A 27,399-nucleotide genomic window follows, 5' to 3' on the forward strand; every position below is an offset into this window, starting at 1 on the left:
TATTTCCAGGTTGCATTTCTTCTTGGTGAGTTTGCGCCCATTGCTTCTTGTACTACCTTCAGGTGGCATGGAGAATAAATAGATGCCATCTGCTCTGTGGCAGCCCTTTAAGGATTGGGGAACTACTATTATATTCCCCCTCAGTTTTCTATTTGTTGAGCTAAACATACTCGTTCTCTTAGCCCTTGGTCATAGGATTTAGCCTCTAGGCCAGAGGTGTCAAACTCAATTTCATTGAGGGCCACATCAGGGCTGTGTTTGACCTCAGAGGGCCGGGGGAGGGCTTGCCCAGGGTGTGTGACCATGGTGGCATGGCACGGGATTTGGGGGCAGTAGTTTTAAAATGGCGGGTGGGGCCCCCAGACACTTAGGCTGTATGGGGCCCCAAAATTCCTGATGGTGGCCCTGGTATTGACAAACGTACAAAAGCAACTGGTCCTCTTTTCCAATGACTGTTCCTCACTTGCCTTCCCCGTTTATCGTTTTGGAAGAGGGAAATTCTCCAGACTGAAGGGAAAATCATATTATACTCAATTAAAGGCACAAAGTCGGCAGCACTTTCCTCAGCAGTCAAAATACTCTTCTAAAACCAAGGGTCTCCAATCTTGGCCACTTTAAGACTTGTGGACTTCAACTCCCAGAATTCCTCAACCAGCAAAGCTGCAGATATTGAAAGCAAAGCTGGCTGAGGAATTCTGGGAGTTGAAGTCCACAAGTCTTAAAGGGGCCAAGGTTGGAGAGCCCTGTTCTAAACCATTGAAGTAGAGAAAAATCCGGGTCAGCGCAACCAGCTCTTTTAGAAATCAAACTTCTCCTCGGCCTGCCCTTCGGATCACGTAGTTCGAAATCGCCAGGAACTGAAAGAAGACGAGAGAAAGGCTTCAACAGAGGGCAAGTCCAACCGCAGGAATTGATGCCACCGCCGCCATTTTAAGTCCGGGCGAAGTGGCGCTGAGCTGGCCTTAGTGACGTGGGTGTGGCTTAGCCGTGGAAGCAGGTCCAGGCGGCCAAGAGACAGCCACCGTCTCGGAGGCTAAGGAAAGAAGAGGAAGCGCCGAAGCGGGGAATCCGTGTCTTGTGAGTTGTCGAGAGGTGGACTCTACTCCCCGCTTTCTTCTTTCTCCTGAATGTTTCCTTTTGAGAACTGCACGGGCGTGCCCATTGGGGGCATCGGGGGGGGGAGTGGGGGTGCCTGGCAGCGCCCTCTCGGTTTTTGGGCCTCTTTCGCCCCCCCCCCCCAACCCCAAGTTTGAACTTCTTTCCGGCTACTTCTCTCCTTTCTTGAGTCTGTAGCCGGTTGACAGAAGAGTGCCGGTCGATGCAGTCGCCCGTTTACTGAACCGTTTGTAACCATGTTATATAAGGCGAAACTAGAAAAATTAGAATATCGTGCCAAAATTTATTTATTTGAATAATCCAACTTAAAATGTGAAACGTAATATATGAGAGAGACTCATAAAATGCAAGGCAAGATAGTCCAAGCCGTGATTTGTCATAATTGTGATGATAGTGGGATATGAGCTCATGAAAACCCCAAATCCACCATCTCAGAAAATTAGAATATTACATGCGACAGAATATTACATGCAACATTACAGCAAGATTGTACATAGAACAATACTAAACCTCTAAAACAATGTTTCCCAACCTTGACCACTTGAAGAAATTTGAACTTCAACTCCCAGAATTTCCCAACCAGCCAATGCTGGCTGGGGAATTCTGGGAATTGAAGTCCAAATATCTTCAAGTAGCCAAGGTTGGGAAACACTGCTCTAAAAAGTATAAACCGTGCATATGTACTCAGTGCTTGGTTTGGCCTCCTTTTGTATGTTCAATCCTTGTTTTATTGATCCCATGTAATAGTCTAATTTTCTGACATGGTAGCTTTGGAGTTTTCATCATTGTCACAATTATGACAAATTATAATTAACCTACTAGGCTTTACATAAAGTCCCACTGCTATATAAACTGCTATTTAAGAATATTTGTTCTTAAACCAGAGCAATGAAGTAGCGTTATATTGAGTTTTTGTTTCCTTTTTTAATGTGTGTCTATTTTTTTTTCTGTATTTCCCTGGCAAAAATTAGTTAAAGATAATTTATAATTCAGATAAAATAGACATCAGTAGTGTTTATTCTACAGTATTAAGCTAACCATTTCAATATTTCAGAACATCAAAGATGCTCCAGAAGAATTGCAGTACAGAAGCAAAAAACATGTTGTTCAATAAACAAAAAAACGTGTAGAGAAACAAAAGGCAAAACAGTATTTATAATTGTAAACTGTTTGAAATACCATATGGGGAATGGCAAAAGAAAGGCATGAAAAAAAGAATTTATTTCATTTTATTTTTTGCTTCTTTGCAAAGGAACACTATTGCTTGTCTGAAAGAATGAATGTGTTACAAATGATAGTAGCTATTTTCAAACACAGCATTACAAATAATTATGTTCATAATATGTTAATTGACTGTGCTTATAAATCCATTGTGAACCAGCCATTGTAGCATATTATCAAATTAGAATAACCTCCTCCTCTCCTTAATATTACGAGTGAATGTCACTGGTTGAGTAATTTTATAGTAGAGCCTCTGAGTACCTGAATAATATATTACATACCACAGATGGTGAACCTTTTCGGCACTGTGTGTCGAAACTGGAACATGCGTGCATTTGTTTGACTGTGCACATGCCAAGGTGCCGGAAACCCAAGGACCAGCTGCTCGGTGTGCATGCATATGCCGGCCCGATGATCTTTAGCTTTCCGGCATGCACATGTATGCCAGCCAGCTGGACTTCGGTGTGCTGGAGCAGTGTTTCCCAACCTTGGCAACTTGAAGATATCTGGACTTCAATTACCAGAATTGAAGTCCAAATATTTTCAAGTTGCCAAGGTTGGGAAACACTGTGCTGAAGCACCGGAAACCTGAAGACCAGTTGGCTGGCGCCTGCATACCTGTTTTTTGGCCATTTTCAGGCCGTTTTCTGGTGCTCTGGCACCTGTGAAGACCAGCTAGCCAGTTCTGGAGAGAATAAAATCAGCTGGCGATGCCTCGCATACCCAGAGAGTGCTTTGTGTGCCACCTCTGGCACGTGTGCCATAGGTTTTCCCTCACGGTTTTCAGTTCATTGGGTGGAAAGAAACTATCATTCTATTCATATTTTTTTTAAATTGAAAAATTTAAAAAAATTTAGGGTACAGAAAAACAAAAAGGGGAGGGGCGGCATACAAATCTAATAAATAAATGTATATAATGTACATTCTAACAATCATAATTTATCTGGAGAGCATAGGAGGGGAGAGGAGGAAAGAAAAGGAGAGGGAGGGATGGGGAAGAGTGGAAAGAGATACAAGGAGAGGATAAGGAATAGAAAATTAGGAAAAAAGTGAGTAATATTTATAAGAAGAAAGTAGAGAGCCAGTGTTAGAGCTGGGGCTTCAATGCTTTACGGCCTATAGTTCAAACATGTCAGTGGTGTAGATTTCCCTAAGATTTTCTCCATACATGTTAGTGCAGTTGTTAACTCCAATAAATATCGGTAGTTTAAGAGTTTGTTCATTCAGAGTTCAAAGTTTGTATCGATCTGCGTTTACCATTCTATTCAAGTCTCTAAAATTCTATTTCAAACTTGTGTTCTGGTTTTGCAGGAATACAATTCTATGGCGACTTACCTAGAATTTATCCAGCAAAATGAAGAGCGTGATGGAGTTCGCTTCAGTTGGAATGTTTGGCCTTCCAGCAGATTGGAGGCCACCAGAATGGTTGTTCCATTGGCTTGTCTTCTAACACCTTTGAAAGAACGGTTAGATTTACCACCTGTCCAATATGAGCCTGTTTTATGCAGTAGACCAACCTGCAAAACTGTTCTCAATCCACTCTGGTATGTATTTGTTTAGTATATGTAGTTTTGTCTGTGGATTGTTTTGATTCCTGTGGAATGGTAAAATTATTTACATCACAGTTCCCCAACCTTTCTGGCTTTGCAGACTGGTAGGGGATGGAGAAAGGATGGATCTGTGTGAACAGTGGGTAGATGTGCCTGAATGTGCAGCTCCATTTGCATGAGTGGTGGGCATGTGTGGCCGCTTTATGCATAAATGGAGCGCACATGCTCACCCACTTCCCACACAATTTTTTAAAATAAATGAAGTAGTATAATGTTTTGACTTGTTCATATAATTGGATTCTCTTCATCTAGATTTAAGATGCGTAGAAAACAGATTACATTTTAGACATTGTTTATTCAGAAACATTTAAAATAGTCAGCCTTACTAATGATGAAGGCTACTAGTAGAGATAATGTAATAACATTTGAAGGACCACATGTTTCCATCCCTGCCTTAAATACCATATTTTTCAGAATATAAGATGCACCTTTTTTTCATTGCTCTAAGTTGCTCCGAATGTTTCTTTCCAACCCTAACCAGGTGCTAACGATGTTCCCAGCTCTTGCAAGCTCTTTCCTTGTTACTCTTTGCAAAGAATGTTTTCCAAACCCTGTCTTTGCAGTCTTTTTTTCATTGCTCTCTTTGCTCCAAATGTTTATTTCTAGCCTTAACCAAGTGCTAACGATGTCCTCAGCTCTTACGGGTTTGCAGGCTCTTTCATTGTTACTCATTCTGAATAAGGTTTTTTTAAAGCCCTAACCAGGGGATAAAATAATGTGCCGAAGCTGACCAGACTAAGGATGCTAGCCAGATGAATATCTGGTAAGCAATTTCCCCCCCTATTTTCCTCCCCAAAAACTAAGGTGTGTCTTATACTCCAAAAAAGGTGGTAATTAACTAGAATTTTAAGTTTGCAGTTAAATGAATCACAGCTTTGTCCTAGATACTATTTCTGGTGCTATTCTAAACTAGTTTACTATGACTGGAATGAGTCTAGTCTCCTAGCTTATGCATTTCAGAATGTTTGTGATTAGGCTTCAAATACCAAGTGAGAAAATGGTGCCATATTTAGTGAATTGTGACTTCATGATTCAACTGCAGACAAAAAGAAAAAAGAAAACAGCAATAATTGCAAACGAAAGGCAGAAATGTTCTATCTCACCTGAGACTTCACTGAAGATGCTTTGAATTATTTTTAAAAATACAGTGCTACCATGGGGGAGGATTAACCCTTATATAGGAATCAATGTTCCAAGTCTAATTGGGCAACAGTTTATCTGTTTTGTTAAAACAAAAACAAAGAAGGATTACCCAACAAAAGGAAAAATGAATAGCACAACCCACAGCCGAGAAATCAACAAATTGCTGCAAAGTGTGGTTTTCTGGATATGTTAATATTAAGCATTGCTTAACCATTGGGTAGTCTCATTCTCTCTAAGTTTATATATATGGTTTTAGACTTTCTTTAAATATCATTTATTATATAAATCACATTTGCTGCACTCATATTAAGCCAAACAAACAATTACAGCTAAGTAGAAGGGGTCAGCTAATAGAGCAAAACTAAGCAAATATAAAGATGTTCTTTTGAATCAACTTGAGATGTTTTTGGATTCTTAATTGAATGGATTGATGTAGGTATGTGTGTGTGTGTGTGTGTGTGTGTGTAATTGTTTTATCATTACCCTTCCCTGAAAGTAATCCCCAAATAAGTGCTTGGCCTTATTTTTGGGGAGGTGTTATTATTTTCGGGCACATGGAACAAGACTGGGCTTCCCTTGCCGTCTTTCCTGATTTTCAGCTCTGTCTCCATAACCAGTGGAAATGGTGGGGACCGGCTGCGCATGCATTTAAATATTTTTGGGGAGAGCTAAGTTTTTGGGGAAGAGTTTATTTTCAGAGGACTTATTTTCAGCGGATGTCTTATTTTTGGGGAAACACAGTATACCTGATCATGGCCATTAACATTATCATTGTTACAAGAAACTTATCCCATTTTTCCAAATGTCTTTTACATATTATTATACAGTGATACCTCGTCTTACAAACCCCTCATCATACAACCTTTTCGCGATACAAGCCCGGGGTTTAAGATTTTTTTACCTCTTCTTCCAAACTTTTCACCTTACAAACCCAAGCCGCCGTCCCTTGGATGCCCCGCCTCCGGACTTCTGTTGGCAGCAAAGTGCCCATTTTTGCGCTCCTGGGATTTCCCTGAGACTCCCCTCCATGGGAAACCCCACTTCCGGACTTCCGTGTTTTTGCGATGCTGAAAGGGAATCCCAGCAGTGCAAAAATGGGCGCTTCGCTGGCAATGGAAGTTCGGAGGTGGGGTTTGCCAGCGAAGCACCCGTTTTTGCGCTGCTGGGAAATCCCCCTGCAGAATCACAAAAACACGGAGGTCCAGAGCTGGGATTTTCCATGGAGGGGAGCCTCAGGGGAATCCCAACAGTGCAGAAACGGGCGCTTCGGCTGGCAAAAGGGGTGAGTTTTGGGCTTGCATGCATTAGTCACTTTTCCATTGATTCCTATGGGAAACGTTGTTTCGTCTTACAAACCTTGTCCCGGAACCAAGTAAGTTTGGAAGACAAGGTATCACTGTATATTAATAAATCTGTTTTTAAGGATTGTTTTTATGTATTAATTGGATCGATTTTACCATTGTCTCTTTATATATGTTGTGAGTCACCCCGAGTTCTCGGAGAGGGGCGGCATACAAATCCAATTAAAATTTTAAAAATAAAACAAACAAACAAACAACCATAGCTTTTTGTAAGAGTACCCATAATCAAGCTGCCTAATATGCTATAACTTTAGAAATTTGTTCAGGTACTAAGGTGTTCAACTCTGTGACCTCATGGACTATAGCATGCCAGGCCCCCTATCTGACATTATCTCCTGGTGTTCACTCAACTCCCAAAAAATAATAGATACCATTATGAAACAGGAAAAGTTCCCAAGTAGTATGATTGTTTCCTTGAATGATATAAGATGCATTTTATATAAATGATATATAAATTAAGTGGTATCAATTTATTTGCCCTATGTTATTTGGAGGTTTATACTTTTCAAACAAAGTTTTTCCAAGCACCTCCACTGAACCTCAAGTAATTGGCTTATCAGAATTAATTATACCAAATGGGAAAATTTAATTCAATTGTTTTGATGCAACACTTGTAATAATGATTTGCTGTTAATGTATTTGTGTTATACATTTACCTTAATCCTTACCACACTCTCAAGTGCTTGGTAATGAAACAGAATGCAGTAATTTTTATTAAATGTTTAAAAATTAATACCTCAAAATTTGATTTCAGCTTTTTTTTTACATATTCCTTTTTTATAGTCAAGTTGATTACAATGCCAAACTTTGGGCTTGTAACTTCTGCTTTCAGAGGAACCAGGTAAGTGTAAAACTGTTACCTTCCAATATTACTGTAATACATTTAAAAAAAATCTTGTTGGTTCTCAGGTCAACTGAATACCATGATTGTTTGTCATATCACTCTTATTTTTTATTTGTTCCATTTAATTAATCATATAAGCTTCTAAGTAAAGAGTTCACTTGGATTTTTTACAATGCTTTTGAGTTACTTTATGGCCCAGATTAATCACAATTAGTTCAGGTTATGTGGCTCGTGCTAATCATAATTTAGAAATCATGCTAGAGAATGTGTACACTACACAGCCTGATATCCTGTTTTATTAATCCTGTTTTTATTAATAGTGAATTTTCAGTGACATGTTTGCACCAAGTACTTTATATAGGACCTAAGGAAATTTTTCACATGTTATCATAGCCATCTGCCTTGCTGTTCTCAAAGTGAAGATAAATTTATACACTTCCGTATGGTACAATTTTCATTGTCCTACCATACTTCATTGAGAAGTTATGAGGCATCATGATCATTAGATGTGTCTCCCTTGTAGAGAAAAATACTCATCTGCGTATAAATCTTTATTGTGAAATATCTTGAAAACTTTAGCCAACCAGCACCTTTAACACCTTTTTTCGAATTCATCTAATCAAAATATGTAAAATTAACATATTTTATATTGGAATCGATAATTTCTCAAAATTTGTAGACCAGTCTACTCAGATATTAGTTAAATTGGTAAGCAGGCCTGGGATATGATTTTGGAAAAAAACGTGAATCGTGTCTACATTTGATTACAGGCAAAAGGTTGAGAAGCCAAATACCATTATAAAATGAAATTAAGATTCATATGTTTAATTGAAAGGAAAAAAATGCCAACATTGCATTTTATTAAGAATTTGTATTTTTCAGCACATGCTCTAATTCTTGGTGTATTTTTTCAGTTTCCTCCAGCATATGCAGGCATATCGGAAGTGAATCAACCAGCAGAAATTATGCCCCAATTTTCTACAATAGAATATATAGTCCAGGTAATCCTTTTTGTTATCTCTCAAATTCCATAACTATATTCAGCATTTCTGCAACAAGTTATATTTTTATATAACAAAAATATAATCTGTTACAGTAATATAACCATGGTTTACAGTAAGGGGAAGTTAGAGTCTTTCACTGTGTGTACATTTGTGTGATATGTATTTATTTTTTCCCCAATCAAGCGTGGTCCTCAGACACCCTTGGTCTTTCTTTATGTGGTAGACACATGTTTGGAAGAGGAGGACTTACAAGCTTTGAAAGAATCCTTGCAAATGTCTCTAAGTCTGCTCCCTCCTGATGCCCTTGTGGGCTTGATTACCTTCGGTCGAATGGTTCAAGTTCATGAATTGAGCTGTGAAGGAATCTCCAAAAGTTACGTGTTTAGAGGAACTAAAGATCTGTCAGCGAAACAAATACAGGTACATTTTGCATTGTCTTCTGTGAAAAGTTAAAGGATTTCCTAATTCTTTTTTCATGTTTTTATAAGTTTTTCTGATTTTATAATGGATGTTTTTCATTGTCAGGATATGTTGGGTCTTTCAAGGCCTGCCGTCCCTACTCAGCAAGGGAGACCACCTCAATCCCAAGAATCACCTCAACTTTCTAACAGGTATGTAGCTCTGCAGAACAAAGAATATTTCAAGTGATGCATTAATCTTTTTCTTAAATCCCAAAATGTACATCTTTTTAAAAACAGGGCTATTTTCGCTATTTGAAATAGCTGCCTTTTTTAGATTTAAAATGAAAGGCCATGCCATCTATGTAAGAGAAAATATAAAGCTGGTAATAGGTGAATTACAGAGGTTTGATAGATACATTTTGAATCTAGGATTAAAATATTACACATTTTCCAAATAAACAAGCTCATATAATTCACAATATTATATGTCTTTCTGTTTCTGTTCTTCTCCCTTGATTATAAAAAACAACCTAGATTTTTGCAGCCTGTTCACAAAATTGACATGAACATGACAGATCTTCTAGGAGAACTACAAAGAGATCCTTGGCCAGTTACTCAAGGAAAGAGACCTCTGCGTTCCACTGGAGTAGCTTTGTCAGTTGCTGTTGGACTACTAGAGGTATATTTATTTATTACAATCTTAAATGCCTTTAGAAGTAATCTAAACTCTAATAGTGTTGTCTGGTACTTGGAAGCCATGTATTTTCCAATATGCATGTTTTTGGATGTCACACAACTGAGTCTGAAGATTTCTCTTTTCCCTGGAAATTCCAACCAGCTAATTCTGAGTCGGAAAATAACAGATATACTTCATACAGGAAATTTATGGGCTAATAAGGGTATTAATACTATAAATCAGCTTGTTACAAATCAAATTTTTAAACCATTTGAAATACTGAAAGAAGATTGCTCAAATTTACTAATCTTTTTAAAAACTATATTTTCCTTTTGGTTTACATGTTGTTGTTGTTTTGTATCATTTTTGTATAGTATACATTACATATACATTTTGTATAGTATACATATACATTACTAAATATATATGTAACCTGACTGCAGCAATTCTCAATGATTTACAAATTGCTTAAAATATTTTAAAAAACATCACTTTACAACCCTGTAATTCCTTAATTCAGAGTCAGGGTGACTGGATAGAGCTGACTATTTAGCGTCCAGATGCCATTTCTGACACCATGCAAAATTCACAGTAGATACTTTTTATTTGTTCCCTGGGAGAGAAACATCTCCAGCTACTTAGTATTGAACTCTTAAATTTCTGAATGGAAGGCAAGCATCTTCATCATTAGGCCATCACACTGCCCTCAATTAATTAAAACATTAAGGACAAGAAAAGCAACAAAAATGAAGAATAAAGATGGCAAGAATGAAAAAATGAGATGGGAACAAAAGAAAACAACCTACATAATCTAATGGGGACTACTGTCACCCTTGCCCAAAAGCCTGGATGAAGTGCAAGGTCTTCAGGGTTCTTTAAAACACTAGTAGGGTTAGAGCTATACAGAGCCTTGGTGGCACAGTGGTTAGTGTGCAGTACTGCAAGCTACTTTTGCTAATCACCGGCCACCAGCAATTTGGCAGATCGAACCTCAGTAGGGTCAAGATTGAGTCAGCCTTCCACCCTTCCAAGCTCAGTAAAATGTGGAGCCAGATTATTGGGGGCAATATGCTTACTCTCTGTAAACTGCTTAGAGAGGACTGTGAAATGGTATACAAATCTAAATGCTGTTGCTATTGCTATTCAAACCTTGGGTGAATATTCCAGCCACTGCAATAGAGGAGGGTGCGCTTCTGGGGTCCTGATAGATGGTTGGCCAGACAGATACAGTGGGAAATCAGTCTTTAAAAGAATGCAACTTATGACTAACCTAATTTGCAAAGAATGTGGTTGATGTAGTCAACCACATTCTTGATAACTAATTTAGTAATTTATATAATTTGTTGTTTTCTATTCTGGTTTTTCCCCCACTTCCAAGGGATCATTTCCAAATACTGGAGCTAGAATAATGTTATTTACTGGAGGACCACCAACTCAAGGGCCAGGCATGGTGGTAGGAGATGAGCTGAAAACTCCAATTCGTTCATGGCATGATATAGAGAAAGACAATGCACGATTCATGAAGAAAGCTATGAAAGTAAGAATTAGTGTCTAGTTTGAATTCTGTTAGATAAAGATTTTCAGCTGAACTTTTCACTGCCAAAAAATTTCAGAAACTTTGCATTCTTTATTGCTTTTTCACTTTGTCTTTAACTGACCTGTTTGTTCAATATTTCTACAATTATAAATCTTTATATTCTCTCTATATAGAATGTATGTATTATTTATAAGTAATAGCATGCCATTATTTAATCCAGTTTATCTTTCATATTAATTTCTAGTTGACTTTCTTTCATTTGGATCTTTGCCTACATCTGTCCAACGTTGTTTGTTAAGAACCCATTCTTTTATTTCCTTGATCTCTTGAATCCCTTTCATGCTATTTCATGATTTAAGTTTTTTAGACATGCACTATTCTTACTTTGAATTTTAACATAAAACCACTGTTCAAATACCTTAAGTAACACTGCATTTCTTGCATTTAAATTAGTCTTTGTGGTTTTGTTGTATCAGCTCTCTTTTTCAAGACATTTTTGTTATAGGAAAATGGTTTTGAAAGTTCTCAGTATTTACTTACTTACTTACTTACTTACTTACTTACTTACTTACTTACTTACTTACTTACTTACTTACTTAATTGGATTTGTATGCCACCCCTCTCAGAGGACTTGGGGTGGCTCACAAAGAGACTATAGTAAAATCAATCCAATTAATATATAATTGTCGTTAGTGTTTATTGAATAATTGTACCTCCCTGTCACAGAGTGCATAGCTTTGTGTATAGAACATGCAGATCCTTACCACTTTAGATCTAAAGTCAGCATTATTGTATTATGTGCCTTTATATCATGTTAACCATTAATAATAATCTTTTCTCATAACTGTCATTTAAAAATAACTTAAAACTGTTATATTTCCACAGCATTATGAGGCATTGTCTAATCGTGCTGCTGCTAATGGCCACTGCATTGATATTTATGCATGTGCTCTTGATCAGACTGGTCTTCTGGAGATAAAGTGTTGTACAAATATAACTGGGTATGTTCTTAATCCTGAGTAAAAATGTTATTTGTTATACAGAAGAGATACATTTCTTGATTAACACAGATCTTCTAAATGGTTTCTATCATCCTGAGGAGAAAATGTTTAGTAAAAGTCATGTGTGTGTGTTCACGTATGTGTACATTTAGAAGAAGTGATATGAAATCACTGCATTTATCTTTTAGGTAATTTAGAAGCCATATGCATATATACTGTATGTTATAATGGTAATTAGGCCTCAGATTTCTGTCACTATACGATGTGATCGCTTAGTGCAATGTCTCATAACTACATTGCTTAGCGACAGTAATCCTGGCATTCCTCATTGCCATTGTTAACGATCATATTTCACTGGTTGTTAATCAATGACCCACCCCAATCAAAGCCATTCTGAGCTTGGTTCCTCCTGGCCCCACGCCTCAGTTCTTCCACTGTAAGGGACTACCTCCCCTTCAACTTTTCCCTATTAACTATTTCCCTTCCACACCTGTCCTTTTGACCATCTTGCACCCTGTCTTGTGGCGTAGAATGCAGCCTTAGTGTGACTCTGTGGCTACTTATCATCCTGAGGTTCAGGCAGTGAAGGGCTACCAAAATTTTTACTATCACACTTTTGCAGGATGCCCTGCATTTCTTTTCAACATCTTTCAGTGTAAATTGGGTGCTCTGGGGTGGAGCTCCATTTTCGCTACCCAACTGCGTTCTCCCCCACCCCATCCGGGCAGTAGCCCACCCTTGGGTTCAGGGCTTGTTGGCATACTGCAGTTCTGGGACTGCAAAAATGCCCTGAGGCACAGCACAGCATGAAGTTGAAGCCATTCTTTGAAGCTTCAGCTGCCTCAGCCCAGCCCAACAATACAATACTCCAGTTGCCCCAGCCTAGTCCAGCCTCCCTGCACTCTGAGGCTTCGGACAGCCTGAATTCTGCCACCTCAGCTGACCTTTGCTGTCTGTTTGCTCCTGCTGCTGACAAGGCATGTCTGCAAAGCAGCTGCTAGTCATGCAAGGCCATCTTCTTGAAGCCTTGCAAGGAAATTGCCATGTGCGACTTTAGAAAGTGTTATGCAGTCAATAGCTGCATTTATTTATTTAGATCAGTGTTTCTCAAACTTGGCCACTTGAACATATTTGGACTTCAACTCCCAGAATTCCCCAGCCTGTGAACACTGGCTGGGGAATTCTGGGAGTTGAAGTCCAGATATGTTCAAGTGGCCAAGGTTGGGAAACAGTGATTTAGATGATTTATATGACCACCCACTCAGTGACTCTGCTAAGAATCAGGCCAGTCATGCTCAGTCAGCAAAGCAAGCAAGACGGCTTAAGACAGCATGGGCCATAGAGTGCAGGAGGCATAAATATGAAGGAAGATAGGCAGGTGGAGGGAGTTGAAGTGCCCCTGTGGTAATAAATGTAGGTGGTGGCCAAATGACCAAATTTTGATTCCATTTCTCTGGGGACACTGCAACAGCCATAATTTAGGAACCATTCATAAGTCACTTTGTTCAGTGTCACTGTAACTTTCAGTGGCCACTGAATAAATGGTTATAAGTCAAGTACCTGCAATGCCAGTTTCAGTTTATCATGCAAGAGCATCATATTGTAAGATAACTGATGCAACCCATTAATGCTTACTTGTGAATAGGTCTTATTCAATTAAATATTAATTTCTCCAAGTATGCCTATTGGAAATTGAATTTTTAAAAAGCCTACGTGGACAGACTTGAGTTTCACTGGAAGCAAAAAAGAACTAAAACTTACTTTCCTGAGAAACTTTTATGTTAGATTTAAACTCCCATTGCAAGGCATTATTCGTGGTTTTCTTTTATTTTCTTTAATGTTTTTAGGAAAAGGAAAGGGATGGGAGGAAATGGTTATAAAAAAGTAAAACTGTTCCTTATTCTTGATGTTGATTTGTCTGTCATTAATTAGGAGTAGATGAAACTATTCTAGAATCATTGCAACACACGTTCTTTCTCTCTTTCTCTATTTCAGTCATCAAGATAGACTTATTTCAGTTAATAGTGCTGAAATACAGATCATCTAATGCAGTGTTTCCCAACCTTGGCAACTTGAAGATTTTTGGACTTCAACTCCCAGAATTCCCCAGCCAGCATTTGCTGGCTGGGGAATTCTGGTAGTTGAAGTCCAAATATCTTCAAGTTGCCAAGGTTGGGAAACACTGATCTAATGGACTCCTCTTTTAGTACGGTAATTGTTGAAACTTGTGATGGCACTAAATAAGTGGAAGTTACAATCAGTCCTCCGAGTCTTCAGAGAGGGGCGGCATACAAATCTAATAAATTATTATTATTATTGTTGTTGTTGTTGTTGTTGTTGTTGTTGCTGCAATGTCCCTGCAGTCACACAATTACAATCCAAGTCCTCAACAATCTGCTTGAGTTTACCATGATTGCAATTTGCGACCTTTCTGTCAATGTTATCAAGTAGACCAGACTGGAATCAATGCCAGATAAGCTAATTCTAGTTTATTGTAAATCTCCATTAACAGAATCTTGCAAAAGTGAAACAACAATTTTGCTGCCTTTACAGCCTCAGGGAAAGTCCCTCCTGAGTCTTTTCCTCCACTCACCGTGGAGCTGTAGGCTATGCTTCCTAGGCAGCATTTCTTCACCTGGCCTCCCAAGGTCATGTTCATATACTATTACATTTCCCTGCTGAGTTATTGTTTGTTTAACAAGCTATAATTGGCTTGGTTCCCATAAAAGTATAGACATAAACCATGTGGTACAAACTGATGACTAGATTCAGTGTTATGGTCTATGTCACTTCATGAACCCAATTATTCTTAATATTTCACTGACTTTTTTCCCTTCAGGGGTTATATGGTGATGGGAGATTCTTTTAATACTACTCTCTTCAAGCAAACTTTCCAGAGATTGTTTAGCAAAAATCTCAATGGACAATTACAAATGGCTTTTGGAGCAACTCTAGAAGTGAAAGTAAGTATCACATGTACTGCCTATAATTGAATATTTCCTAACCAAAAGTATTGGTAATTTATATTGCTTACTGTAGCTTTTCATTTCAAGAAATTTTCTATCCTTTATTTACTTTCTCATGATGGAAAAGGATAGTTTCTGTGCAGCAATAGGAAGCTAACAAAATTGTTCAATTATATCAATATTTTATAATCTCTACTTTATTTGAAACTCACAGTTCTAAGTGAAAAGTCTTGGAAGAAAAGGTTTGTCATGCTGAGGTATCCTCAAGGGATCCATTAGGCAGTTATTATTGCTTGGAGTTTAATATGGAACTTTTTTTATTATAGACTTGTAGAGAACTGAAGATAGCTGGAGCTATTGGACCATGTGTATCCTTAAATGCCAAAGGATCAAGTGTTTCTGAAAATGTAAGTTTTCTTTGGTGATGGATTAAGAAGCACAGGTACTTCTCAATTTATAATAGGTCAGGGGTGCCAAACTCGATTTCATTGAGGGCCGCATCAGGATTGTGTTTACCTCAGGGAGGGCATGGGGCGTGGCTAGGGTGGGCATGTCAAACTCTGTCACTCATGTCAGAGGCGCCTGTGGTGGTCAGAGTGCTCTGCCAGCAAAAATAGGCTCCCGAGCTCAATTTTTTACTGCAGTGGCCTCCTGCAACCCTCTACTAGTGAAAATGGAGCCCGTTTACCCTGGCAGAGGCACTGCGGACCAGTCCTTCACTGTTTCCAGGGTAGCCCGCAGGCCAGATCTAAGCATGTCATGGATTGGATCCAGCCCATGGGCCTTGAGTTTGATATCCCTGTAATAGGTGCTTAATGGTCACTTGAAGTTATGGTGGACCCCCATCCCCCAGAAGATACTTATAACCTGGTTGTGAAGTTATGGCCATTGCAGTGCCCTCACATTCATTCATCCTTACGACCCTTTTTCAAGGCTGTTGCAGCTCCTCTCCTATTCCCCATCCTTGTGCCTACAAACATTACCAATGGCTTTCTGCTGGCCTTACTGATTCCCACCCCACCAAATCCCGGACACTTCTCCTCATTTAGAGGTGAGCTCCAAAGTTTTCCTTAGTGCTGGAATGGGTTGCTCAGCTACATGGTGCAATTCTGGAATCACCCAGCATGGGCAAGGAACAAACAACTCCATTTTGTTGCCTTCATATGGTTTGTGCAGTGCTGCAGAAGGGGCTGCCATTTTGCACTTACCTGCTTATGGGTGGGATAAAACGATGGCCACAAGCCAAACCACTCCATTTTGCTGTCTTAATGCGGTTTCACAGCACTGCAGAAAACCTCTGAAAGCTTTTTGCAAACTGCATTAAAGTAGTAAAACAGAGTGGTTTGTACCATGATTCTGGAAACAGCGGTGATACCAGAATGCAGTCCAATAGCTGGAAACATGGTATATAGGTAGTCTAGTTCTGTTTCACTAACATGGTCTTTCAGAAATCTCCAGGCCTTGAATGACTGTTCAGGTTTCGGAAAGGCTGTGCAGACCATGTTAATGAAGCAGAACAAGTTGCTTTGTCCCTCATCCACATGGTACAATTCCAAAAACGCTGTCATATTTCTAGGCAGAAAATTGCATTCTTATAATTGCAAATATCGCTCTCACTCTTCAAAGGATAAGTGAGGAGGAGAATATTTTGCTTACTGGGATGGGAATACGGCTTAAAGGCATGATGAAAGTGGGAAAAGGCCTATGGGGATCCAAGGGGCAGAAACAGAATGGGTCTGCACTAGGCTTCCAAGGGCTTCCCCTGAATCACCTTGTTCTTCACTTCTCAATCTGAATATTCATTTAACTTGCACTTGGGAGATCAGGGATGGAGAAAACATTAAGTGAGGCACTTCACTTAATGGCTGTCAGGACATGCGACCATAATGAGCTGGTTCCATTACAGTGGTATCTCGAGGACTATCTGTACACAAATTTGCAATTTGTAACCAATGCATCTATTGGTTGCCAAAACAGAGGTGGATAATTAACAATGGCTAATTAACAGCAGATGCATTCATAATTATTGAATTGGAATTTAGTGCTATTTTATTAGAACAAAACAACAAAAAGGATTTTAAAAATTCACCTCTATTTTCCTTGGATTTAAACATTCTTTAAAGCAGTGTTTCCCAACCTTGGCAACTTGGAGATATCTGGACTTCAACTCCCAGATTTCCCCAGCCAGCATTCGCTGCCTGGGGAATTCTGGGAGCTGAAGTCCAAATATCTTCAAGTTGCCAAGGTTGGCAAACACTGCTTTAAACAGTGAATCCCTGAATAGCAAAAATAATTTCTTACTATTGATTTAGAATACATGACAATAGATTGTTTTGGTTTATAGGGAGCTAGAACATGCTAGAAATGTTATTTTTTTGTGACAAAGAATAATACTTCATTGTACTAATAACAAATTCTTTACCTTTGGCAAAAATCTTGTTTAGGAATAAGCTGTCTTAAGAATAAACATACACATACAAAAAGGCCACTATTTTAGGTTTTTCACATTTAGTTATTAGTATAAACAGGATTTTCTTATTTGTAATGTACAGGTAGTCTTCAACTTATGAGCCCAAAATTTTCATTGGTAAGGAAGGCATTAAGTGAGTTTTGCCCCACTTTTCCACAGTTAAAGTTAAGTTAGTAACATGGTTATTAAGTGAATCTGGCTTCCCCATTGACTTTGCTGGTCAGAAGGTCGCAAAATGTAATCACAGGACCCAGGAAGACTGCCAGCATCATATATGCCAAACATTTGAATTTTCAGCATGTGACCATGGAGTTGCTGCAATAACCATGTGTGAAAAATGATCATAAATCACTTGTTTTCAGTGCTGTTATAATTTAGAATGGTGCTGTTCTTAGTTTTCTTTTATAGGTTTACATTTATTAAAAACTTATATCTTGTGGGGGTTTTTTTAAATCCACTGCCCTTGTCCATTTTAAATATGGATTTTAATATATTACAAAATAAAGAATGCAGTTTTCAACTCCAGATTCCTTCTATGGGGATTGGTGATTGACTCACATTACATGTTTCTAACTGATGCTTTAAGATGTTTGGAAAATAAAATATGCATTTTATATATGGGAATTGTGGAGGGTTTGTTGGAATATAAATAAATATGTATTAGCATCGGTGAACAGGAAGAGGAGAACAGACTGATTACTATTCCCTCTGTAGCTGCCAGATAATAATTATATATTTCACTGTATCTTTCAATGCATACACAAGTTTTTTATCAAGGATATAAGTTGCTAATATGTGCTGTAAAGTCTAAATAATATGTAGAAGCTAGAGAGAGAGAGAGAAACAATCTCACATTCTCTCTCTCTCTCTCTCTCTCTCTCCCTACAACGTGACATGACATGACATAAGATTTTAGAATAAAACCTGAATTTTGAATTGTCTCACAGGAGCTTGGAATAGGTGGCACATACCAATGGAAGATTTGTGGACTTGATCCCACCATGACTCTTGCCATTTATTTTGAAGTAGTAAATCAGGTGAGACTAGATTTTTTAAAAATCCTTATAAAGTTGTATATAGTGTAGAATCCACTGATAAGGTTAAGGAGATCACAAGTGCAGAAAAATGCTGTTAGCTTTATTGCTGAAATTTTGATTCCATTAAGGATGTTTAGATGTTTAGATGTCAGAGAAGTCTTTTGTGTGAAATATGTAAAATATTTTTAAAAGAATCTGGGTATGGACCAAGAAGAGATATTACTAAGCTATAATGCAAGTAGGAAACACTAACATCATCTGTTTTGAAGATCTAGGTTAATGATTTTATTAGAAGTAAGGGCAGCTAATGCAGGGAAGGAAAACTGCAGTAAGATCAATTTATCATCTTAAAGAAGACTCAAACCTATTTTAAAAGGCATGCTCGCCCCTCCCACTCTAAGATAGAATCATTTAAAGTTCTGGGTGGTCTTCAGGAATTCAGACCTTATTCAATGGCAGCTCTAGGCCGATTTACTAAGATTAAAAAGAAAACTGCTTTATATTTTTTGAACTTTGTTTGAAGGCAGAAATTGTTTATTGCACATCCAGTCTAGTTCTAATTACTCTTGAAACTATATCTTAGTATTCATATTTTCTGCGCCTCCAAGAAGTTAGTTGTAAATGAGTATATTATACTCCTTGTACTTCATTTTTCTCCTATAAGATGATGTCAATCTCTGATGTGTATCTTAGACAACTGTTATCTCATAAACTTTCAGCACAACACTCCAATACCTCAGGGCGGAAGAGGAGCTATCCAGTTCGTCACGCATTATCAACATTCCAGTACACAGAGGCGTATTCGTGTGACTACTGTTGCTAGAAAGTGAGAATAATTTCTGATAATTAGGTTTGGTTCTGTTGGCTGCATTTCTTTGTTGCATAAATTGTATTGCTTGAGTCACATTAATAGCACACTCCCCATTGTGACTAGGAGGATGAGCTACTGATTGTCCCACAGTTAAATAGACCTCACCTGATTTCTCTGTTGTCAAGCTAGCCTTCCCAGTCACCTTTGTATAGCCTTCCTTGTAAATATTTTTAAAATGAAGGAAGAAAAAATACAGCAATCCTATGGGGAATCAGACCCTTAACATTTGAGGTGAAGGTCAGCTGTTTTCCCCCACCCTCTTCATGATTTCCACTAACCTGTCAGCTAACCAGGTACAGTGGTACCTCGGTACTCGACCACAATTCGTTCCAGAAGTGTGGTCGAGAACCGATTTGGTCGAGTACCGAATTTATTTATCCCATAGGAAATAATGGAAATGGATTTAATTGGTTCCCAGCCCCTGTTAACTCGCTAGGAACCAATTAAATCTATTTTCTTTATTTCCTATGGGATAAATAAATTCGGTACTCCAAGCTGCAGGAAGGATGGGGGCGGCTGCAATCCCAGCAGCTTTGGGGGGCTCCTTTCCTCAATGCTTCGTACCTGTAAGCAGCTGCAAAAACTTTCTCCTTCCAGCTTCCCTTTGAGGAGCAACAGCGCCGGGAACGTCACATAATGAAGGGAAGCTGCTGGAGCGGCGGCAACTGCTGAGATGACTCCGGCGGCTTCCCTTCATCACGTGACGTTCCCGGTGCTGTTGCTACTCGAAGGGAAGCCGCCGCCGGGAAGGAGAAAGTTTTTGCAGCTGCTTACAGGTAATAAGAGGAAGCAATGAGGAAAGGAGCCCCCCCGAAGCTGCCGGGATTGCAGCCGCCCCCACCCTTCCTGCAGCTTGGAGCTCTTATAGAGCTCCTCAGCCCACTGAAGCTGCTGGGATTGCAGCCGCCCCCACCCTTCCTGCAGCTTGGAGCTCTTATAGAGCTCCTCAGCCCACTGAAGCTGCTGGGATTGCAGCAGCCCCCCGGCGGTAACATTTCTGATAGTGAACAAAATTTTCTGTGGCTGTTCGGTATCCGAATTTTTGTTCAGATACCGAAGCAAATTTTTGCCGAAAATTTTGTTCGTTATCCGAAATGTACGAGAACCAAAGCGTTCGAGTACCGAGGTACCACTGTATTTGGATGATATGCTTAGCCATGGTTTAAGATAAACTAGTCAAAACCAATCTGTGATTAGAAATTGTAATTAAGAGACGCTGCTGTAGTGTATAAATCTGAAATAAAATAGCTTATAAAACTGAGGTGGACTATCAGTTCATTTTTGTAGCTGATATAAAAATGATTTAGAATAAACATAAGCTTCTGTAAATTATTGGTAGAATGTTTTTTACGGCATTTAATAGTCTAAATTTTCCTAATTCTTGCCATAAATTAGTTGGGCAGATGCACAGAGTCAGTTGCAGCACATTGAGGCTGCATTTGATCAAGAAGCAGCTGCTGTCCTGATGGCTCGATTGGGGGTCTACAAAGCTGAATCAGAGGAAGGACCTGATGTCTTGCGATGGCTGGACAGGCAACTAATTAGACTTGTGAGTATGATTAATTATAAATTTATGAATTTTAGAATCAAAAGATGGTTTCTTGATCAGACATACTCCCTTCATCACCCTGCATTCCAAAAGCTTTGATCCTTGTCTTGAAAACTCCAAATGTAAATGCTTGTTAGTATTAGATTTGTAATCCGCTCCGAGTCCTTGAAGAGGGCCAGCATACAAATCTAATTAATAATAATAATTATTATTATTATAATTATAATAATTATTATTATTAAATTTGCTTTTCAGACGGAAGTTGGTTCAATCCATATAAATTCGTCTTGTGACATTTAGCTAGTTCAGAAAGGTCATTGTTTCAGATATATTTTCTTATCTAAACAGAGAAATATAATGACCAGGGGGGCCGGAGGCAGGAAGCATTAGGAGTAGGAGCAACTTCCTACTTCCTTCTGGCTTCCCCTTTAAGTATTCTTATGGGAATTTAGGAGGGAGTCTTCAGAATCTTTCCTTCTTAGCAGGTAAGCAAATGGTTGCTGCTGGATGAGGGGGCAAGGGGTGCAAGACAAGCTGGGAACTATCACAATTTTCTCAAATTTCATTCCCTTGAGAGTCATGGACGTATTTCATAAATTATATCATTTGAGGTATCTTGTTTGAAAATGGTTGCCTTATTATGTACTGTTTCGTCCAATTAAACGTCATGACAATGAAAATTTAATAGTACAGTGTTCCCTTGCTTTTCGCGGGGGATGCGTTCCGAGACCGCCCGCGAAAGTCGAATTTCCGCGAAGTAGAGATGCGGAAGTAAATACATTATTTTTGGCTATGAACCGTATCACAAACCTTCCCTTAACACTTTTAACCCCTAAATTGCAATTTTCCATTTCCTTAGCAACCATTTAGATTATTAGTCATGTTTATTTATTAAAGTTTATTTAAAAAAATATTTATTAAAGGCAGACGAAAGTTTGGCGATGACATATGATGTCATTGGGTGGGAAAAACCGTGGTATAGGGAAAAAACCCACGAAGTATTTTTTAATTAATATTTTTGAAAAACCGTGGTATAGACTTCGCAAAGTTCGAACCCGCGAAAATCGAGGGAACACTGTATATGGATATTCCACTATCAATGGTTAAAATGCGAAATATTAATTAAAACTAAAGATTAAAAGCTTGGTGAAACAGATTTTGGCTGCTCTTCTAAAAGCACAGGGAATGAGAGCCAGATCCCGTTCTTAAGAAAGTGCCTTCTTTGTTGACCTAGCAATGATCCTGGAGGAAACCACCTTCCTTTTGCCTAAGAAATATAACTCTGAAAACAAGGTCATCTTCAGAATGGCTTCTCATATAAATCTTGGTGTCCAGTTTGATCTAGTGCATGGGTATTATAGGCTGGATCATGACGTATGGCAACATTTTTTGCCTTTGCAGAGCCAGGGTGGGTGCAGCCTGTGCATGACGTATCCAGCCTATGGGACGCTAGTTTGACAGGCTGGTCTAGGGATTAAGGCACTAGGATAGAAAGCAAGTATAGGAGCGGACCAGGCTGAGCCCAAATGCAGCGTCAAGAACATTAGAATGGAATACCTATTCTGGTTCCTGGCTTATTGCTCCTGACAATGGAAAATCAGCTGGGTAAATTTGGGCCAGTCACTCTGTCTCAGCCCAATGCTCACAGGATTGTAGTTGTGGGGGGAAAGGAGGAATGAGTATTTGATATTTTTGCCACCTTATTTGTAAAAATAATAAATAAATAAGATAATGAGATCATCAGATAATTAAACTGATTATAAGCAACATGCAATATCAGTAACAAACTCAAAGTAAGAGCCTAGCTCAGTGATGGCAAACCTTTTTTTCCTTGGGTGCCAAAAGTGTGCACACTATTGTGCCTGCCTGAGTGCCCACATCCATAATTCAATGCCTGGGGAGGGCAAAAACAGCTTCTCCCGCCCCCCCAGAGGCCCTCTGGAGGCCGGAAATGGACTGTTTCTGAACTTTTGGTGGGCCCAGTAGGCTCATATTTTGCACTCCTCAGGCTCCAAAGCCTTTCCTGGAGCCGGGGAGGATAAAAACGCTCTCCCCCATCCCCCCCAGAGGCTCTCCAGAAGCTAAAAATGCCCCCCCAGAGCCTCTTTGTGGGTCAAAAATCAGCCGGCACGTTCATGCACATTGGAGCTGAGCTAGGGCAACAGCTTGTGTGCCAGGACATATGGCTCCGCGTGCCACCTGTGGCCTAGCTGTACCACTGATATTTATGTCCACTTTCACAAAACCATGTTGCAGTAGTTGGATCAAGATGTATTTAAAGTCTGAATTAAAAGTTGTCAAATCTGTCTGGTTTAAGAATAGTTACAGCTTGGATGCTAAGCATAATTGCCCAAATATGATACTTGCCATAGCAGTTACCTATCACATAATGCTCAGGAACCTAATGGCACCTGAGCATTATGTGATACTACAAATTACCGGTAAGTGTGTTTGGGTTTTTTTTACCAACAGCACATCTGTTAAAATTTTAACATTTAGAGATGCTGATTGCTTCCATGAAATTAGATAGCAAGAAATTATGAAATTAAATGCTATCAGTCTACTAACCATGCCCTCACTGCAACAGTCTCTGCCAGCAGTTCATGCAGTTGTTGAGCTACACAGGGGAAAGATGACGCAAAATTATAAATCAGTGTATTGTTAATTCCTGAACCTGTTTTAAGCCAAAATATGATTGTTCAAAGCTGGCCACTAAATTTAATCCCAATTAATTACATATACTGTAAATTTACCAGATACCATCAAATGCTTGACAAAGTTTACATTAGGCTTTTGCAATGTATCATGTTGCTTATGATATTGTGCATTTGATGTCCTTAACAGCAATTTTTTCCTAATAATTTTGAAAGGATATCCTTTTATGCAATGTAATTTTGGTTATTGGGCATATTGGAAACAAAAAATGACAAATTTTATTTCTTTATTTCTTTCTATACTATGAACAATATTTTTGGGGGGGATTATTGCAAGTTATGTCTTTATTTTCCTTCTTCGTTTTTTTGTAAGATTTATATTATCTTCAACGGATTATTGAGATCTGCATATTTCTTCAACAGTGTCAGAAGTTTGGACAATACAACAAAGATGATCCAAATTCCTTTAGACTGTCTGATTCATTCTCCTTGTACCCTCAGGTAAAATCTATCTCAAACTTTTAAAATAAATAAAATAATTTAATAAAAGAAAAGTAGCAGTTTGCCTCCAAGTCATTTCTATGGTTATCAGAGAACTGTATTAAATAGTAAAATATTTTATGTTTGATACATGCCTTTTTTGTATTTGTATCTCAAAATAATTCAGACAGGCAAAGAGCCAGGAAATGACTAAATCTTTTAATTATACTCAGTATGACTTCTGATTTTTTTCTGTTCCATTTAGTTCATGTTCCATTTGAGACGATCTCCATTCCTTCAAGTATTCAATAATAGTCCAGATGAATCTTCCTATTACCGTCATCACTTTGCCAGACAGGATTTGACCCAGTCCCTTATTATGATTCAGCCTATACTTTATTCTTATTCATTCTATGGACCACCTGAGGTGATTTTCCTTCTATGTTTGATGAAAGTTGATTGAAAATAGTAATTTAAAAAACTTAATAAAATTGATGTACTGTATGTTCAAAATGCAACAGTTTCAAATATGAACAAATAAATGAACAAATCTTTCAAATTTACAGTCTTTAAAGAAGAAAAATAAAAATGTTAGGGCACATATTTTCAAATTCTGCAATCAAAAGTTTGATTAAAATTGTGTTATATTTCTTATTTGTAAAATTACGCTTTCTCTTTTTTTGTTTTGTAGCCTGTTCTTTTGGATAGCAGCAGCATTCTTGCTGATAGGATTCTGCTGATGGATACTTTTTTCCAGATTGTTATCTACCTTGGTGAGGTAAATAAAAAATTAATTCTTTGTTATGACTGAATTCTATGAATGACAAGGAAATGTTTTTGGTTTTTTTTAGACCAGGCATTGCTGAAGTCCCTAGGTGATGCACAAAACAGAAACATATCAGAAATTAAACAATATAAAATTATAAAATCTTATGCTAAAATAGAATTAAATAATTTTGTTGGCAAAATTAAAATTTGTTAAATAAATAATTAAGTATTGTAGATTAATTGTCAGAGTTTCTAAAACCCTTCTTAAAAGTCAGTGCATTAGTGAGTTTCTTTCATAGAAGCTTTGCAATTATAGTAAAAACTCATTCTCAAGTGTCAGCCCGCCACTACCATTGGAAATGAGCTTTCCAGGTGACCGTAATCAGGGAGAGGAGTCTTGCACAGCAAGGCAGTCTCTCAAATATCTCAACTCCACTGCGTTTTTATTAAACCTCTCATCTGAACTGAGAGTATACAAGCCATATATTTACTAAAAGAACAACACAAACTATGATCTTTAGGCGAAAAATCTGCTGCCACATTCACACTGATGAAATCTTACGGCTTTTTATGTATGTGTAAATCACTAAGAAGCAATTTATCCCTTAATCTAAATTAATGTTTCTGTTTACATTGTCCTAATTGCATCAAAAGAAGAAACTAGTGCAGTAAATATCAAGACTCAGTCAATCATGAATGTGCATTTTAGAAAGAAAAGGATACCTGGTCTAGGCTGCAAAAAATCTGGATACCACCAGAGAGCAGAAAATGTGTTATATCCTGTTTCCTCTTGTACTCAAACTAATATTAATTGAATATTTGTAGCTCTTTAATGGATATTAGTTTAATATTCATTAAAGAGCTCCTAAGAGGTACATTATGGGTATCCACATAAATCTGAAGCACCAAGATTCATACATGGAATTATTTGCATATCCCTATGTAATAACTTTTTTTTTACTGTGGCAAAAACATCATTTTGACCAAGATTTGGCTAAAACATGTAATAGTGAAATGGTTAATAATGACATTGTTCAATTATTGTTTATTAAGAGTACTTGTATTTCCATATCATGCTAGTTCAAAACTACTCCAACAATTAAAGCTTCATATGATGTGAGGTCCTGTGATCTCATCTTTCATTAGAGATGTGCTGATTTAGTTGATTTCAAGGATTTCCAGAAAGTTCCCTTTTCTGTCAGAATCAAGTATTTCCTAGGACATTCAGTACTCTCTGAAAATAAATACTCTGAATCAGAAGTGACCTGATGTGATACTGTGTGAAGGTCCTGGCCTCCAAACAAGTTTATTTTGTCCAGAATGACATACTGATTTTTCCCCCCAAAGGACTTATTTCTGAAATTGCAAAAATTTAAAGGAAGCAGACCAGAATTAAAGATTTTCCCCCATCTGTGTGGTTAGTCTTGCTGTGGAGATGAGGGGACTGTATCAAATAATGATGGCAACCACAAGTGGGTTGGGATCATAACAAACTCCTTTTCCTTCCAAAGGCCTTTCTTTGCCTTCTTTTTGTGCATGGCAAAACACAATTGGTTTAGAACCAAGCACAAAGTGTTGGTAATTAAATGAAAGTGAAAATTACATAATAATTTTAAAAAATATTCTCAGGCAAGATATTTTCACCAAACAATTGCTTGACATTATTTGTTTGGTTTCTTTCTTTCTTTTTGTCTAAAATGTGAAATAAATCATATAAGGATTTTACACATGATGTGAATTGGGCAGTAAAAAGACAAATATTTACGAAAGTGCCTTAATTAATTCTTCCCACATTGTTTTCCACAAGACTATTGCCCAGTGGCGTAAGGCTGGTTATCAAGATATTCCAGAATATGAAAACTTCAAGCATTTACTTCAGGCTCCATTGGATGATGCTGAAGAAATTTTACAAACAAGATTCCCAATGCCACGCTATGTTAACACAGAACATGGAAGCAGCCAGGTAAGGAAAACTTTAAAAACTAGGTGCATTAAAAAAAGGTGTCCCATCGCTATATTTATAGTTAAATGTTAGTTTTAATATATTTGTAATATATCAATGTTTTCACATTATCAGTCTTGACTTTTTGGAGATATTTCACTTCATCCAGTATAAGTTGATCAAAAATAATGTCAGGTGAGAATCAGAGTGGCATAGTGATGGACTGGCATCAGGGATAGCTAGATTCTAAACTATCCTCAGCTACAGAAACTCATAGGATAACTTTGGGCTAATTATTTCAGCCCAATTTATTTTTCAAAATTATTAAGAAAGCATGACCAATGCTAATGTTTCATCAATTTTTCCCTGAGGGAATGATATTTTTTCCTCCTAGTATTATTGAGCTGCTTCAGGACTTTGACCTGTCTTGTCCTTGGCAATGCTCTACTTGACAAGGGTCGGGAGGAATTAAAATGTTCTTGGACTACAGTTATAAGCCTAGAAATGCATGCCCCTCTGTCTAGCAGTTTCTCAGCCTTGGTTAAACATTTGTTCATATTGAAAAATCCATATTTTTGCAATATCTGTTAATATTAGGCCTTATACTGGCTTAACTGAAAATCTAGTTCTCCATAAACTAATGCATTATTCAGGACCTGGCTTACTGGGCAGAAGGCTCAAAGAATAATGTAACTAGTTTATTTATTGCAGTCAAAAGCACGTAAGTTATATAGACAGGGTATCTGTC

The 27,399-nt window shown here is 38.0% G+C and overlaps 1 protein-coding gene across 1 annotated transcript in view; it reads left to right on the top strand.

Annotated features, from left to right (window-relative positions):
- The first annotated feature begins 745 nt into the window (after positions 1–745).
- SEC23B (SEC23 homolog B, COPII coat complex component) overlaps positions 746–27,399 on the top strand; it is a 28,789-nt gene continuing 2,135 nt past the window's right edge. Inside the window, exons 1-18 of the mRNA XM_070746990.1 lie at positions 746–1,077; positions 3,649–3,881; positions 7,235–7,292; positions 8,210–8,296; positions 8,483–8,719; positions 8,825–8,910; positions 9,235–9,379; positions 10,755–10,913; positions 11,799–11,914; positions 14,754–14,877; positions 15,207–15,287; positions 18,298–18,387; positions 19,107–19,213; positions 20,654–20,807; positions 23,885–23,962; positions 24,207–24,368; positions 24,633–24,719; positions 26,517–26,672. Of these exons, the coding sequence (XP_070603091.1) occupies positions 3,661–3,881; positions 7,235–7,292; positions 8,210–8,296; positions 8,483–8,719; positions 8,825–8,910; positions 9,235–9,379; positions 10,755–10,913; positions 11,799–11,914; positions 14,754–14,877; positions 15,207–15,287; positions 18,298–18,387; positions 19,107–19,213; positions 20,654–20,807; positions 23,885–23,962; positions 24,207–24,368; positions 24,633–24,719; positions 26,517–26,672 (2,148 nt within the window). The 5' untranslated portion in view covers positions 746–1,077; positions 3,649–3,660. The remainder of the gene's footprint in view (positions 1,078–3,648; positions 3,882–7,234; positions 7,293–8,209; positions 8,297–8,482; positions 8,720–8,824; positions 8,911–9,234; positions 9,380–10,754; positions 10,914–11,798; positions 11,915–14,753; positions 14,878–15,206; positions 15,288–18,297; positions 18,388–19,106; positions 19,214–20,653; positions 20,808–23,884; positions 23,963–24,206; positions 24,369–24,632; positions 24,720–26,516; positions 26,673–27,399) is intronic.

The sequence above is a fragment of the Erythrolamprus reginae genome, chromosome 3 (genome assembly GCF_031021105.1).
Source record: "Erythrolamprus reginae isolate rEryReg1 chromosome 3, rEryReg1.hap1, whole genome shotgun sequence".
Taxonomy (NCBI): domain Eukaryota; kingdom Metazoa; phylum Chordata; class Lepidosauria; order Squamata; family Dipsadidae; genus Erythrolamprus; species Erythrolamprus reginae.